The 13,880-nt window shown below is 39.1% G+C and overlaps 1 protein-coding gene across 1 annotated transcript; it reads right to left on the bottom strand.

The window, feature by feature from the left end:
• Positions 1 to 4,922: 4,922 nt before the first annotated feature.
• Positions 4,923 to 13,686, bottom strand: si:dkey-75a21.2 (uncharacterized protein LOC794385 homolog). The gene is made up of 7 exons (XM_017457923.3): positions 13,517 to 13,686; positions 10,610 to 10,721; positions 10,303 to 10,503; positions 7,450 to 7,589; positions 7,087 to 7,353; positions 6,704 to 6,849; positions 4,923 to 6,620 (listed from the first exon to the last, which is right to left on the bottom strand). The coding sequence occupies exons 1-7, from the start codon at positions 13,519 to 13,521 to the stop codon at positions 6,196 to 6,198; spliced, it is 1,296 nt and encodes a 431-aa protein (XP_017313412.1). The 5' UTR covers positions 13,522 to 13,686; the 3' UTR covers positions 4,923 to 6,195.
• Positions 13,687 to 13,880: the final 194 nt, after the last annotated feature.

Genomic DNA, 13,880 nt, shown 5'->3' with positions numbered 1-13,880 from the left:
GAGCCCCATTTGTATGTTTCTTATTTTTTCTACTGAAATTTCTCGTAGGACATTATTAACTGTTCGTCTGTAGCTATGATAAAGCTGCTTATACCACAGCACTGCTGACTGCTCCATTCTGATTGATCAGAAGGTGTTGATTAATTTACTAGAACAGCAACTCTGATAGTACAGGGTGTCCCAAAAGTCTCCATACATAGGGGAAATTAACACTTTTTAGCAAAACGTCTTCCAAAATTTTTCACACTTACTTAATATAACTTATTTTTCAGATAGCCTTTAAGGACACCTTTGATAAAAGTATTTCAGATGAGATGTTAAACCGAGGTCCTGATGTTAAACCGAGGTCCTGTGGTCATTAAAAATCCCAGGACACTTCTCATAAAAGAGTAGGGGTATACCCCCGGTGTCCTGGCGAAATTCCCCCATTGGCCCCCTAATAATCCCCATCTCTGAATTGGCTACATCACTTTCTCCTCGCCACTAATAACTGGTGTGCGGTGGACATTCTGATGCACTATGGTTGCCATCGCATCATCCAGGTGGATGCTACACACTAGTGTTGGTTGAAGAGATTCCCTCCCCATACTATGTAAAATGCTTTGAGTGTCTAGAAAAGTGCTATATAAATGTAACTGTAACTAACTAACTAACTAACTTAAAGAAGAATGTATTGAAATCATTCTCATGCTGGATCGAGATGCTGTCCCAAGGTTGCGATGGACTTTAACAGGAAACATTACAAGCACATCACACACGACATTGTTGCCAAACGTATTAACGAATTCAAAAAGACATTTGGAAGGGTTCAGGACCAACCGAGAAGTGAGTCCACGAACATCCACTGACGAAGGCACATCCGGCATGGTGCTGCCAAACATAGTCCTATGAGCATGGAGACTTTGGGACATCCTGTAGTTCTAGCTACAAGGTTTATATTAATCATTCTAATACATTACTCACCAATGTCTGCATTTTGTGACTGACAGAGGTAAAGCTGTAACTTTAGGGAGCTTTCTTTGTGACAAGCTGCATTATTTTATTATTATTATATCTTATTAACTTAAAGAGTAAGAAAAACAGAGAGGCTGCTGAGGGAAAGACTGTTTACAGCTGCAAGTGATAACAGGAAGTTGCTTCACAGACATTCCGCTACATTAAATATAAATGAATAGAAAAGTATTACATTCTTTAATTAATAATAAATTGTAATCATGGGAAATTGCTAACATAAAGTCCCCTCCTAAAGTATTGGAATGAAAAGGCTGTTTCTTCGTTTTGTTTTGTGCTACATACGGAAGACATCTGCGTTTGAGATGAAAAGATGAGTATGAGACGAGAGGGCAGAATTTCAGCTTTCATTTCCTGATATTCACATCTAGAACATATACATTAGAACATGGCACCTTTTGTTTGAACCCACCCATTTTTCAAGCGATCAGAAATATTGGAACATGTAATTGACAGATGTTTCTTGTTGTCAGGGTGTGCCTTGTTAAATTGATTGTTTAAACAGTTAATAGCTCTGAATGTCTACTCTTTTGAGCCCGGAGTTTTGCTGGTGAAGATTGCATTTGTTGTTAAAAAGGATAATCCAACATGAAGACCAGAGGCCTGTTTCACGAAGCCAGTTTTGGTGGCTACCCGACTGGTTTTTCGGTGTCAACAAGGTGGGTTGGTTTTTAGCAGGTTCCATTGCCATGGTAACTTACAATACATGGCTAACCTGCTCTGGAGCAGGTTTTATTATGGGTAAGAAAACTCAAACCACGTGGACCAACCTGCTGCGGGCAAAGTGATATAGATCTGACGCATCAAAGTTAACCCTTTAGTGGTTGTAGAAGTGGCTTCACCGTTTGTGGTGCTTGGAGCACAATTAAATCAATAGTATGTTCCTGCAATACCGGAGGTTGCAGTTTCAGGACCGCATTTCTAGGACCCTAGTTTTTTTCTGACAGCGCCACCTAACGAATTGAAAAACCGCAGTCCTAGGACCACATTTCTAGGACCCAAGTTTTGGAGGACTGAAAAAAGTGCAACCAAGGCAGTATTTCCACCAAATACGAACTACTTATAGTTTCAAAAGGTTTATTACACCAAAATACTACTTTCTTTCTTGCAATTCAGCTTGGTTGCTAAGAGCTGCATGTTGAGCAATTCGTGTGACTAATTAACATAATTAACTAGATCTCAACCACATATTTTAAAGTACAGAGGCAAGACACAAGGATGACTCTGGGGGCAGATTCAAGATTGTGTATTATTTTATAAAATAATAAATAATAATCATTGAACACACACACAAAAACTCATTTGTTCATCAGCTGCCACATGAACAGAACTTCTGTTTTCACCGACTCCTGAGAGAGAGAGATAGAGAGAAAGATGGAGTGTGAAATAAGGAACATTTACTTGAACATGTTCAAGTCTGTCATTTTAATTTTCATATTTATAAGAGCTTAGTGACCACAGAGCTCACGTATACACACACACACACACACACACACACACACACACACACACACCCTATATACTATACATATATAATTAATATACAGCAATCTTCATGCCAGTTAATGTTAATATTACTGTTATTGTGTACTGTTCAAAGATTTGGAAAAATTGCATTTTGATGCTTTGGGAACACTGTTTCTTGAAACTTTCATGTCAATAAAGGCCCTCTGAATTGAGAAAAAATTTTTAAGAGAGAGAGGTGCAAGAAATCCGAATAGAAATAACATGTTATTGGCATGACTTTTCTTGACCCTTAAATATTTAAAGCCCAGATTGTAAAGTATGTAGCAGCACTACCTACCATAGGCATGTTCTCCTTTCTTTCCTCAATAGTTTGTGTATCCCTCTATTATATTCCTCCACTTCACTGAAATAGTAAATGGAGAACATTGTGTAAAAAAAAAGAAAAGAAGACATTTTCTACTCTTACCTGTGATGATAATCAGGACCAGAGAAGACGACCTGCTCAGCCTCCTGCAAAGACAAATTCTGCAGCACAGCCAGGCCATAAATGATGGCCTATCAAAAGCAAATGGTTAATTTAAACATACATGGGCCTGTACACAAGCAGCATACAGCATTTTATTCAGTATGGTTTGAAAGTGCAGGAGCAGGACCACACACAAATACATTATATTGTTAGGCATTCCTCTGGAAATACAACATCAGAGATGAACTGCACTTCATCCGTGAAGTTCAGTTGTGTTGGTGTTCTATGCAGGACTGACTTCAGATAAGCAAAAACAGAATGTCCTGTTCTTCTTCACTGTCGAGGAAGACATCAACATATTATAACTCAATTTGCATTTCCCGAGAGAATGTTTGCAAACTTTACCTTCATGGAGAGCTGCGCAGTTGAAATGGCTCTCTAAATGGGTTTTGACTTTGCTCAACTTTGTTGGGTGAAAAAAAAGCTGAACTGCAGAAGGGGCAATGGAAGTGCTTGCAGCATGTGGTGCAAGGATCTCCCTTCTTGGATTGTTATGTGCTTCTTGAAAAAGAGACCGCCCAATTGGTCAAATTAAACATTTATCTTCTATACCACACATCCTACAGGGTCATGGGGAACCTGGAGCCTATACCAGGAGGCATTGGGCACAGGACTGGGTGCCAATCCATCACAGGGAACAACCGCATACATATTCACACACCCATTCATACACTATGGACAATTTGGACATGCCAGTCAGCCTACCATGCATGTCTTTGGATTGAGGGAGGAAACCTGAGTACCCAAAGGAAATCCCCACAGCACAGGGAGAACATGCAAACTCTGCACACACAGGGCAGCAGCAGGAATCGAACCCCCAACCCTGAAGGTGTGAAGTGAACATGTTAACCTCTAAGCCACCATGCGCTCAAGTCCTAGAAATGCAGTCCAGGCTACTCCAATTAATAAAGGCACTTCGAAGGAAAGGGGACAATGCCCTGGCTTTGTGGTGACAATCTGTACGAAAGATATGGATTTTCGGCAGATGGTGTGGTTTATCTCTTAAGCCACACTGTAAAAATCTGAGGCGCTGAAGCTGCTCTTACTGAACCACAAACTTTACACATTGCTTTGTGGTTCTTGTCAAGTGGTACATATTTTAATGCGGTAGAATTAATCCTGTCCTAATATATTGTCACACATTTATATTTATTTTATTAATATGTAACATAACTGACATTTTTATTAAATGATATTATATGAAACATGTTGGGGTTACAAATTTCCATTCTCATTGCAAGCCTATAAAAGTAAACTCACGCATTTACACAATCAGCAATTTTTTACCGAGCTTTGGCAGCCACAACGGTGTGATTTTTACAGTTAGTGTAGGTTTGAATTCAACATATTTTTGCATAATAATTTCTTGCTTGTCATCCGGAAGTATACACACCTGCTTCCATCCTGTTAACGTTAATTAAACCAGGTTGGATTTGTTTCGTTTTATTAACTCAAAACTCACTCTAAAACTAGACCGGGTGAAAACAGGCCTCAGAGAGATGTCTATGGGAAAATCAATTAGAACCATTGCAGAGGAAACTAAAGAGAAATGTTATTTCTCTATAACAGCACACCCAGCGCTTTATTTTTCACCTATTAATCAGTATTTATTCTGAATTGTGATTATTTGTGAACACAGTATGGGGAGTTACTGTGTAAGATATAGAACTGGAGTTGTGCACAGTTTGTGTTATGCTACACAACACCTCCTGAAAAGACACAGGTGTTGGGAGTTGAAAATTTGGGGTGGGTATGAAACCGGTCACAGTATAACCTTCCACAACCTTTTCAGTTAATCCTACACTGTACTGTGACTCATTTCACAGGTCAAGAATTCAAAGTGAGCTGTACTTGCAGATAGTCAACAGGAAATGTAGTGGGTGGGAATGTATGTGTAAAAAGTTTCCACTATATTGGCTCATTCTAGTTTAGTTTACTGGGGTTACCAAGTAAACCACAATGTAAGCACAATGTCTTTAGGCACTTGTTACAGAATCTGAATCCAGCAAACAGATCATGCTCGGTTAAGCTCGATATCCATCATCAGCAGGCAATCGCATATTATTAACATGTTCACACAAATTTAAATTTTGATAACTCACCATTATCCACTCATGTAAACAAACAAAAATCATTACACACAAGCTTGTATAATTTAGCATAGATAAACCATGGGTCCAAGAAAGGGTAGACTTCTGCAGATATCAAACAAGTGTTGCAGCAAATGAACTCATGCGCCTGAGGATGGAGAATTCAATTCAAGCTTCTTATAACTAATTATTTTGTTTTAAAAATGAGCTACAAAAAACAAAACAAAAAAAAATTACTTTTTCAACTCCAAATTTAACAAAACCTGTTCTTTTTCACAACAGCATTTCCATAATTTAAGGGCACTACAGGATAAACACTACCAAAACACACACTCATTTGTTCATATGAACTCAGTTTCAAGAGCACCGATGCATGTGTGTGTGTGTAAAAAGATTCGTTTCTCTTAAACATGTATCCTCTTATAGAATTAATGTACAGCACACATTACATTTACCTCATGTGCACACACTTGCATCATTACCTAAAGCAGTTAGCAACAACTTGGGCCATGTTTCATTAGTTTCTCTGCACAAGTCAACTTCAATGCAAGTGTCAATCTGTCACACTGTGAAGGAAGGTGAAGCTTGTGGAATATTGTAGTTGTAGAATGCAAGAAGAAATCAGGTACTGGAGCTAATTTCATTGAAACAGCAATAACCTGGAGGTTGGAATGAATTTTTTTTTTTAACAAAGTAAAGTCAAATTTCTATATTTACATATGCAGGTGTCAACAAGCGATCTATAATGTAACTCAAATGTGAAGTTAGGTGTTAGAGTAGACAAAGAGTTGTGCCATTGTGTTATGTCTCAAAGAATCATGATGTACAAAAATATAAGTGCAGATTTAGAAATTTAGTGGGCGTAACTGGAGGCGTGGAAATAGATGAGATTTAAATGATTCGGACAGCAAGCCCCTTTTATAGGTCTGTAAAAAAAAAAAAAAAAAACAAAAAAAAAAAAAAAAAAAAAAAAAACAAAAACAAATTATATACACTGAACAAAATACATCCATACCAAACAGCACTCAAGCTCATGTCTATCTCCTCTCAGGCAAAGGGATGATGGGCTACAACTGTTATACTAAAACTAATTTATTACAGCTATTTGGTTTTTCCCATGCCGTGTGAATAGCCATGAGGCCCTGAGCATCTCTGTCTTTTTTCTGGCTGACTGTATTCATGGTCAGGCCCCGAAGTTGTCTTGCTCTGTCTGCCCACCGTCAGCCGTCGTCTCCCGCCAAGCTTGGACTTCCTCCTGGTCACTGCTGTGGGCTGAGAGGTTATAGCAAGTCCAGCACACTGAGAACCCCTTCGCATTGTTTTAGCCCTTTTCTTCATTAGAAGGCAGCTGTAGCGACCAAACGCATGCATGGCTGACGCTAGCTTCACAGGGTTGTGCTGGACCCGTTCAATTCCCTTGATGAAGTCCTGCGTTGCGGACCACACACTCGGCTGTTTCTCAATGATATCACACAGATCAGATAAGCACGACTTCAGCTTGTCTGTGGGATTGTCCTCCTCTGAAACTGAAAATGAAACTGCCTTGATTAACAGACTCAATTTTTTTTTAAACAATAACCTTACTTTTATATTTGTTTAAATATCTGACCTTCTGTGGTTACAATCTCGTGCTCCATGATGCATGTCTGTCCCATCGGATCAGCTGCTACCCAGGATGTGGTTGTTTCTTGGCTGGGGAGAATGGAAGAGGATGGACTGGCTTCTCTGAGAGATTTAGAAACTTGGTGGTACAATCTGTAAAAAGGTAACATTAATGCACAGACTAGTATGTTCACTAACGCTAAAGCAGCACTAAACGGCATGAGCGACTCCCTGCATTTATAGACGTCAATTAATGACTGCCCACAGTCATGAATAAAACAGCATTCTTAAACACAATCTTTTTATTAATAGATTACATCATTTGTTCTTGCTGATTTACACATAATGTAAATCGAAAGATGGAAGATGTTACCAGTTAAAAACATTTACCTGTAGCAGAACTGAATGTCAGGGCAGATCGATCGGTCTGCTGATGCATACGCGTAATCCTCTCCGAGTTCGAGCTGGAGGTCATATTTTAAGACGTCCAGGGCTGTAGATGGTGAATGACCGGCTTCGAAAAGCTTCTTTAACTTCTGTATAGCTTCTGGTCCAACGTCCTTGTACCTCAATGCATCCGGTACGTGCAAGTTATGATTGTGCTCATTGGTGATGTGCACGAGTGTCGGGAAAGTTGGCATGTGAGGATCCGTGCTCCTGAGCAGACGTAGCGCCAAAAAATAAATAAATAAAACTGTTCATAGTGTACAGCAGCAAGTGTGTGATTTTGGGGTTTAACACAAGAATACATACCGACACTGCCTTCCATTGCTTCCCTGTGGGCGATGGAGTGTTATGCTCATCTTCGCAGGGCAGTTTGTGTTTTTGGTCCGTCTCCCAGATGGTTCCATGGTGTTCCTAGGTTTTGTGTTGTGGTGGCATCTGTAGTCCACCTGGGTAAAACATTTGAAAATAATCAGTGAGACCATTACATCTAGGAGATGAAAAAAAAAAAAAATCCATTTGACTATTACAAGGTCACCTTTAACAAACGGGCTGTCTTTTCGTAATCAGAACACATTGTATTTCTGTGGAAAAGCCAAATTATTCTGAATAGTCCGCAGTATGATATTATATAAAGCTGAGCGACATGTCTAAAAATGTTACGATAAAATTTTCTACATCAATCAGGTTTGTTAATTACCACAAAACAATCTTTTTAAAAATATCCATCTAAATAATGCAGACCGAATAAACCGAAACTTATTACTATTAGAAGATATACATCCAAACCGCATACAAAAAATTATTTAACTCTACATGGAAGGACCCTTCTTTGTCCACTGTACTTAGTGGCAAAATATCTTTAGCCATGAAATAGGTTACAATCTGCCACCTTCGACATGGATAAAATGAGAGACGACCGCAAACATTTTTTGCTGCTTTTAAACCATTTTCCTGCTTCCATGGATGTATTATAGTATTATTTCAACAACATCAAGAATCACAGAAGAACAAATGATATGACTGTGTATGGATTAATGAAAAAAAAGTTGAGGTTGACATGGTTTTGTTAAGGTTTAAAAAAATAATTAATTAAATATAACAGACTAATAGGGTTATTTATTTAAACTTTGTTTGTTTTTTTTTGTTTTTTTAATGAAAAACAGATTTATGAATTGTAAACTAAATCTATCAATAGTCTTAAGCTTCAGTATAAAATCTCCGAATGGATGGATCATCAGTATGATTACATGAATTTACACCAAACTGATCTGGCCTAGCTACATTGCTGTGAAGTATTAGCCCCATCCTAATTTATTCTGTTTGTGTCTCTCATACTAAATTGTTTCCGAAATGAGAACAAAGGCAACCCAAGTAAACACAAAATACAGTTTTTAAATGCTAGTTATTTATTGAAGCAAAAAAGTTACCCAATACTACCTGGACCTGTGTGAAAATGTATTTGCCCCCATAGTTACTACTTCCCCCAAATCTTATGAAACTGGATTCATAATGGGGTTCAGCTGGAAGTAACACACAACGCTAAAATTGAAAGAAATTCCAGAATTAATTGTTGAGGAAGGTCAGTCTGGGAAGGGTTACAAAGCTATTTCAAAGGCTCTGGGACTCCAAAGAATAGAACACAGTGAGAACCATTATCTCCAAATGGAGAAACTCGGCACATTAGTGAACCTTCCCAGAAGTGGCCGATCTTACAAAATTCCTCCAAGAGCACAGCAACTACTCATCCAGCAAGTCACAAAAGACACAAGGACAACATGAAAGGAACAACAGTCCTCTCTTGCATCAAAAAAGGTTCATGACTACACTATCAGAGAGACACTGGGCAAAAATGGCATCCATGGAAGAGTGGAGAGATGAAAACCACTGCTAACCCAGAAGAACATTGAGGCTCGTCTGAATTTTGCCAAAAGTCACCTTGATGATCCCCAAATCTTTTGGGTGAATGTTCTGTGGTTTGAGGAGTCAAAAGTGGAACTGTTTGGAAGACAGGGGTCCCGTTACATCTGGCATAAACCAAACACAGATATCCACAAAAATAACATCATACCTACGGTCAAGCATGGTGGTGGAAGCATGGTGCTCTTTACCAGAAAATCCTAAAGGAGTAAGTCTGGTCTTCAGTCTGTAAGCTGAAACTCAAGTGCAACTGGCTTATGCAGCAAGACAAAGCATAGATCCAAAGCACAGGAGTAAGTAAAAGACTAATATCCAGTTTTCAGAAGAATTTGGTTGCAGTCATTACTGCTAAAAGGTGGCACAGACCAATTTGAAGTTTATGGGGCAATTAATTTTTCACACAGGTGATAGGCGTTGGATTACTTTTTTTTGCTTCAATAAAATAAATAAATACTGTATTGTGTGTTTACTCAGGTTGCCTTTGTTTTATGTGGCATTTTATTTGACGATCTAAAACTATTTAGTATGAGATACACAAAAACAGAAGAAATCAAAGACCTTTTCACAGCACTCAATATAGCCGAATATAACAGTTAGCCTTGTGTTAGCTGACTTTTTAGCAAACCTGGCTACTTGTTTACACAATGTATGTTAGCTAGCTTGATAGTGCCCCTAAGAGCCTAATTATGTTATGGCTAATTTTTTTCTGGCGGTATATCATATTTCACATTCAGGACCATATCCCAGAACCACATGAGATGTGCAATCTCATGTACAGTGTGCCCGTCATTCTCTTCCCCAGAACACTGATTCTGAGCTTTTCTGCTCTTTCCTGTGAAACTGCTTTGAGTTATTCACCATGTTATTCCTCTATACTGTGAAGATTCAGGGTATGAAAATACAGGATGAATAGAATTATATTTTTCAATACGGGATGATATAAGGGACTGATGTCGAGCCTATTTGCAGCTTGTGTTTAGATGCGATTCCCTTAAGTGCTTGTGCAAGTCAGCATGTAGTCTGATTGGCTGTTGTGCTGACTCTACGCCAACCCTACATGCTGTGTATTCAGGCTGCACCAGCTGTCTCTTTCAAGAAGTTAAGGGAAAAGAGAAAACTATAGTTTATCAAATTTGAATACCTTCAACTTATCGTTATCAAGCACATCTCTATCGCAATACAAATCAAGGTGGTTTTATGGCCCAGCACTACTCCTAGCATTATAACGCAAGGCAAATGCACCTTAAAAATAACTCTTTGTCCCTTAGGTGGTCTGGTCCGGTCAATCCTCCAGGTGATGGTCGAGTCCTTCACCCACTGTTGTACTTCCTCGATAGTAGATATAGTCATTCTCAGGGTGGCAGAAAAATCGACATGGTCCTGAGTCTGCCTTATGGTCTTGTAGTCACAGACGTGATATTCATGATTACACGGAAGCCAGTCCTAATGAAGACAACTATCTTTAATTACAGAACTCTATAACAATCACTTGGTCAGTCGAGTTTTCTGTATAGTTTCTCAAAAACAATAACATTTTAAAAGGACTTACTTTTAATGCTGGGTACAGTGCAAGGTTAATCTCTGGATTGACGCAGTGAAAACGTTCCTTATTTGACATGCGAGGTTTAAGTTTACCTGAGGCAGGGTTTTGGCGCTCCAGCCTGTGAAGGATGCACACAAGATTTCAACATCACACTGACAAAAGTGTTATAAATGAAGTGGTTTGTTCAGTTCAGTGGTGTTATCATTGTGTCAAAAACAGAAGTAAAACAATAAAGCATATCGGTTACCGGGCACATAAACATGCAAATATTTTAGAAAATTCACTTGAATGTTTGTTTACTCTTTTACACACACACACACACACACACACTTACACATATGTAGACTGAAGTAACAAGTTTACATTGTTGTGGAAAATAAAGATTTTTTTTTTTTTTTTTTACATAAACATGCAAATAATCAGTATCGGTTATAAAAAAAATCAATACCGGCCAATCTTAACTGATCTGAGTAAGATGAAGACACAATTAACCAAAAAGAAACAAACGGCTGTTCATTTATATAAGCTGGGTTTCCGTTGCAGTTCTGCACAAAATAGAAGTGATATTTTAAGAATGTCAGAACAAATGCGAATGGTCTGCGTTTCCGTTAAAAAACGTTATGTGCTTACATCTGGGTTTTCCCCCTCTCGCGATAGTGATTACAGTTAAACATGGCGACGAACCTCCGAGATCCGAAGTCAGCACGGTGATTTCAATCGCATCCACCACAAGAGCCGGTAGCGTTTAATAGAAGGTGACGAGGGCATGTAATGCACATAATCATGGAAAGGCAAGTCCCTTATACCTGGCAGCGGCCACGTATCTGGGATTTCTGGGAGATCGTAGTCCGCAATGATTTTACAGAGGTCCTGTGGATCCAAAACTCCAGAATGACCCGCTTAACATTTCACAAGTTATGCAACAAAATAGGAGCACTCGTGGCACCTGACGTATCACACCCAAGGGAGCCAGTTCCCACCGAGAAGCACATAGCCATCGCACTTTATAAACTACAGGGTAGTAGCTGAGACTTTTGGTCATGTGACTTACATGCGAGAAATGTGCTTCCATTTAATCTAATTAAATCATTTAATTAAATACCGTTTTTTTTAGAATTAAGCAGGTTAATGGAAACGCAGCTATGGACAGCAACGCATCCTAGAAACTGACTCTTTCATGACCATGCATCAGAGCACAGCTTAGGGCTGTGATTGGACACTGATCGGACAGTAACTGCATGTCAGTGATGCAGGATTCCAATACACCGATGAAAAGGAATTGCAATGAAACACAGAATACGCATAAAACATTTACAAATAAAGCACCATTTCCATCCCCTGTGTTCAAGAGAACAAAATCGTGACTTCCGGGCAAACCGGCGCAAAGTATCAATACAGAAGGATGTTGTTGCAACCGGGGAAGCCACTGTGGCTTTCACCCAAATATAATAAATGACTTGCGCTTCAGAGCACGCAGATGAAACACCATCACAAACCTCACATTCTCTTGTGATCAGACGCCTGATATTAGAACAGAATCGTGTGAGACAGTTCTGGAAGGTAATTACTGTATACCAAATCATTTCCATGACAGACTTTGGTTCAGGCATTTCAGAATGATTAAAAAAAAAAAAAAAAAGGTCATCCGAGGTGCTGTGCAAAGAGATTGGTCCACTAGTTAGACCAGTTATGCGACCCACCACACCACGGTTTCCACAGAAAAACGCACTGCCACAGCACTGAATATCCAATCACATCAACCAATTAAACAATCGCATGATTTATTTAGGCAATGTTACATGACTTTTTGATTTGCCTCAAGGAATTTATTTGGTAGACACGTTTCCATTGTAGTTTACGTGCATGTCTTGTTATCTAATAAAAATTATCCACCTCAATTGAGTCCACAAGGTTTTATGTGCATTTTGGAGATTTTATTCACATCTGGTGTTTCGACCCATCGATTTGTATGCGATGTCCCAAAATTAGCATAAAAATATGTGTATGGAAACCTAGCTACTGTGGCATGTTTTTGCATGTCAGTAATGAAAAGCAATGCAGTTTATGTACTGGATTTCATGTTTTTTTTGTCGTCTCCCCGTCCCCACTGGTGATGGTGTCTCCACAGTAATGTGGGATGGAGTGGACCATAAACATATCTCTGACTGCATATTTGGAAATTGACCAGAGTACGTCATCTTGGCATATCTTTGGCGTGCGTGTGGGTACGGGTCGCCTACCGGGATAGGCGTGTGGGTAGTGTAAAACAAATACGGGTTGTTGCTTACAGTATGGTCTGAACAGCACGTAATGAAAGGCGTTGCGGTGATGAAAGGGGTAAAGTGGCCCTTGGACTCATGCTGGTCCTCTGCCTATTTCGATAGAAATGTACTTCTCGGGTTGGTGTACTTTTCGGTACTTGGGCGATGGCGCCATCAAGCCGATGATAGGCGAATATTTCATCATATTATCTGCGAAAAACTCATCCAAAAGTTTCCCCCTCTCCAAGTTATAAAGCCTATTAATGTTACAAGACGGTGGACTGAGACGCGTGTGAAACATACACAAAAGGTTTCCAGAACCGAACCGCGGGTTCAAACCCGGCTAACTGAACTAGCTTGCTAACCCAGTGACGTTACAAATCCTTCACCTTTTCATTTTTAAAAAAAATATAAATACATGCATTGACTCCTAATAAATATATTAGACAGAATTACAATATAACACCACTTATTATCAGGAAATTAATTACTTATTTGGGGACAAACCGACAAAATACATACCGCTCGCGAGACTGCTAGCTAACCAGGGCCTACTACTCGGCTAGATAACATGAATCACCTAAATCACTTTTCAAACTTTTAAACCACAATACAAGACAAAATAATCAATTAAATAATAAAGTATACTTACACCATCTTGCTGTGTGTGTCTAGTTACAATGCGCAATTGTTATCTGTTGTAGGCCTCGGTTCGAGTTTGCTGTTTTTAGCTCAATCTCAAAACATTCGCACGGCCATTTCTACTGGCGGAACACAGCAAAGTTACAGGTGTAACGAAAACAGCTGACGCTGTGAAAAATTAACACATTCAGCTTTAACACGCATGCGCAGAGGTTCTTCTTCTTTTGTGTTTATTGGCGGTTGGCAGACCAGCTTTTGGTGCATTACCGCCACCATCTGAACTGGAGGGTGGTGCATCAATGGAACATTAAATTACTACTCTACATAGTAAGTAAATAAATTATATAGAGAAAAAATATCCTATATTCGTGCCT

Source organism: Ictalurus punctatus, chromosome 2, assembly GCF_001660625.3.
Source record: "Ictalurus punctatus breed USDA103 chromosome 2, Coco_2.0, whole genome shotgun sequence".
Taxonomy (NCBI): Eukaryota; Metazoa; Chordata; class Actinopteri; order Siluriformes; family Ictaluridae; genus Ictalurus; species Ictalurus punctatus.
Note: the sequence above shows the minus strand (reverse complement) of the source record. Positions and strands in the feature narration are given on the sequence as shown.

Bases quoted from the DNA above. Each gene is read 5' to 3' on its own strand.
- si:dkey-75a21.2 (XM_017457923.3), bottom strand. The intron at 7,590-10,302 runs GTGCATTTGCCT...TGTTTTACCCAG, and splicing joins GACAAAGAGTTATTTTTAAG to GTGGACTACAGATGCCACCA. The intron at 6,850-7,086 runs GTAAATGTTTTT...ACCTTTTTACAG, and splicing joins GACATTCAGTTCTGCTACAG to ATTGTACCACCAAGTTTCTA.